Here is a 2500-nt window from a genome sequence, read left to right on the forward strand (position 1 = left end):
AACAGTACTGGCTTATTGTCGCAGATGTGAGCCCGTTCAAACTCTGAGGTCATTGCCAGACACAGGAAAACCCACATTCGATACCGTATAATCTGTTGGGGAGTTCCCTTCATTCTCGTGGAAATTTGCGTAGCTCTACAATTGACTAACACTGGACAAATCCGTTATGGTAAGTCATCCCTCAGAGGTAGATACCACACCCGCAACATGAAGGTTTCAGCTCGACACTGAAAAAATGCAACCCTATATCCAGGGTCTCTCTTCCTCACTATGAGTGCGAGTGTGGTAGCTGTTCATTTACCTGCAAGTCACATTTTTAGAATATTTGCTAGATATTAGCCATTGAGGGCGTAGTGAAGTATAATCTATCTCCTTCTCATAGAGTTTTTCTTAATCCTCTTTTAGCATGGTGGTTCTGCAGATAAAACGGGGTGTGAAATGAGTACAAGCCAATTTTAGAGACGAAGAAATATTCTAAAATAGTCAGATGCTCCGATGGTTTCACGAGCCCTTGCTGCATACTTGATATACATTAATCATTATTTTTATCTACAGTTGTAAATCGCACTATGAGAACAGGTGCTCAGCTAATTATAAGATGGGACAAAAGTTGGGAGGGGGAGGCTGAGTTCCACCCCTTCTCCCTCTGGGTCGGGGCCGAGGCTGTCAGTTAGCTTGTTCATCCGAGGGCTGCAATAAAAGTAACTGTTCCAAGTCTGTTCTTACAAGCGTGAAAAATGAACCTGTGGCATTTTCCTCCTTTTATTTCTCTTATCAGCTTTAAACTATTTTTGCCTCGCAGCTTCTGAAGAAGGATGTCAGCTTTCACTTCCGGCCCGCGCCAACGTTGTTGAATTTTCTGTCTCCGTGATGGTCTCCGTCAACATCGTGGCTTTGATTCGGACAACTGTCTTCATCAAGCTACAAGGGCAGGTACAAGTTTATAAGTTTGAATGCAAAGAACAACAACAGCAATAACAAGAGACAAAACACAACACAAATAAAAACAACAAAACAAAAACATATAAGCAAGGGTTTCTTAAGACTTTTGACGATAAAAATCAACGGTAAAACATGACGTTTCGACCGTGCTTCGGCCATTGTCAAGTGAATGGAATGAAATACAGTAAAAATATGTATATATACACGTAAGAAATATAAAAAATTTAATAATATAGAAAATATATAAAATATATAAAATATGTAAAATATAAAAACAAAAAGAAAAACAACATCGAAATAAAAAACAAACCATTAAATTAACATTGTCTGGAGTTGGTTATCAGGAGTAAATGAAATATTGTATTGTAATGCGAAGCTGTGGAAACATACTACCTTTTGACCGTAAATCGCTGACAGGGCTGAATAACTAAATGCTATGTCAGAGTGTATGCGGTCAACAACGCAGGCTCAAGCGTGCGAGGTCTAAAATTTAGCGAATTTAGCGGAAAATAATAAGGGCTGACATTTAAAACCTAGCATTTTGTTGTCGTTAAGGGTATTTTCGTATTTCCAGAGTTTGTAAAGAGAAAATTAATTTTCCACAATTTTTTGGGGGTGAACAAAGTCTTTGGAAGTTGTTCTGTAAAAGAGAAGCGGCAAGGAAAACAACGCCACGAAGTAACAGAATAGCAAATCAACCATGCGAACAACTCAAAATCTGTTTTCTGCGGTAAAACTTAAGGCATGCGCACACGTTATTCAGCTATGTCTAAATTACTAATTTCTTTGTGTAAGAGCCACATAGCCGCCTCTCATCAAAGACACCTTCCCCTGATCGTGCTGAAATTGACGACTGTCATGGGCATCTCCTGGATTCTAAGATTCGTGTTGCCTTTCTATCCCACACCATACATCGAATACCCATTCGTCATAATCAATAGCTTTCAAGGTAAGATGACCGATCACTCACTTGTTTTCTCTAAGTTTTAGAGATTTTACTCACTATTTGTGAACTTTCCTTGAGTACACCTAGAGAAATCTGAAAAGCTCTGTCGATCTGTTCGCTCAAGTTTCGGTTTCCTCCTCTGGTGTGTGATGGTTGGTCGGGGATTTTCTCTCAACAAGACCAGATGCGAACCTTAAACTATCTTGACTAAGTGATTCGCACATTCCTGTGCAAGAAGTTTATTTGCTTCCTTCGAGGTGCTATTGGATCCTTGTGACACCTAGGGACATGGTCATAAGTACTGAACATGTCAGGGACCCTCTTTCAGACTTGGAGCCCTTGTTCATTCTCCCATTGTAGTCCCCAGGGGATCTATGGTATCTGATATCCAGATATAACCCCTCCACCGTGTTCCGAAGAAGCCATGGTACCTGACATAACCCCTCCAACGTGTACAGGAGATCCAAAAGTACCTTATACGGAACATTTCGACCCAGTTATAGTTGATGGGATTCAGATCCAAGCAACTACTTCTAGCAAGCTTCTTGGCCTTACCATCAACAAAACACTAACATGGAATGATCATGTAGATAGTTTAGTTAAGAAAGCAGC

At 40.2% G+C, this 2500-nt stretch overlaps 1 protein-coding gene across 1 annotated transcript in view; it reads left to right on the forward strand.

The window, feature by feature from the left end:
- Positions 1 to 2500, forward strand: part of LOC148740109 (latrophilin receptor-like protein A) — a 5959-nt gene that overhangs the window by 2558 nt on the left and 901 nt on the right. The window contains exons 4-6 of the mRNA XM_088749639.1: positions 32 to 169; positions 803 to 933; positions 1738 to 1891. Of these exons, the coding sequence (XP_088605765.1) occupies positions 32 to 169; positions 803 to 933; positions 1738 to 1891 (423 nt within the window). The remainder of the gene's footprint in view (positions 1 to 31; positions 170 to 802; positions 934 to 1737; positions 1892 to 2500) is intronic.

This window comes from Stylophora pistillata, chromosome 2 (assembly GCF_964205215.1).
Source record: "Stylophora pistillata chromosome 2, jaStyPist1.2, whole genome shotgun sequence".
Lineage (NCBI taxonomy): Eukaryota > Metazoa > Cnidaria > Anthozoa > Scleractinia > Pocilloporidae > Stylophora > Stylophora pistillata.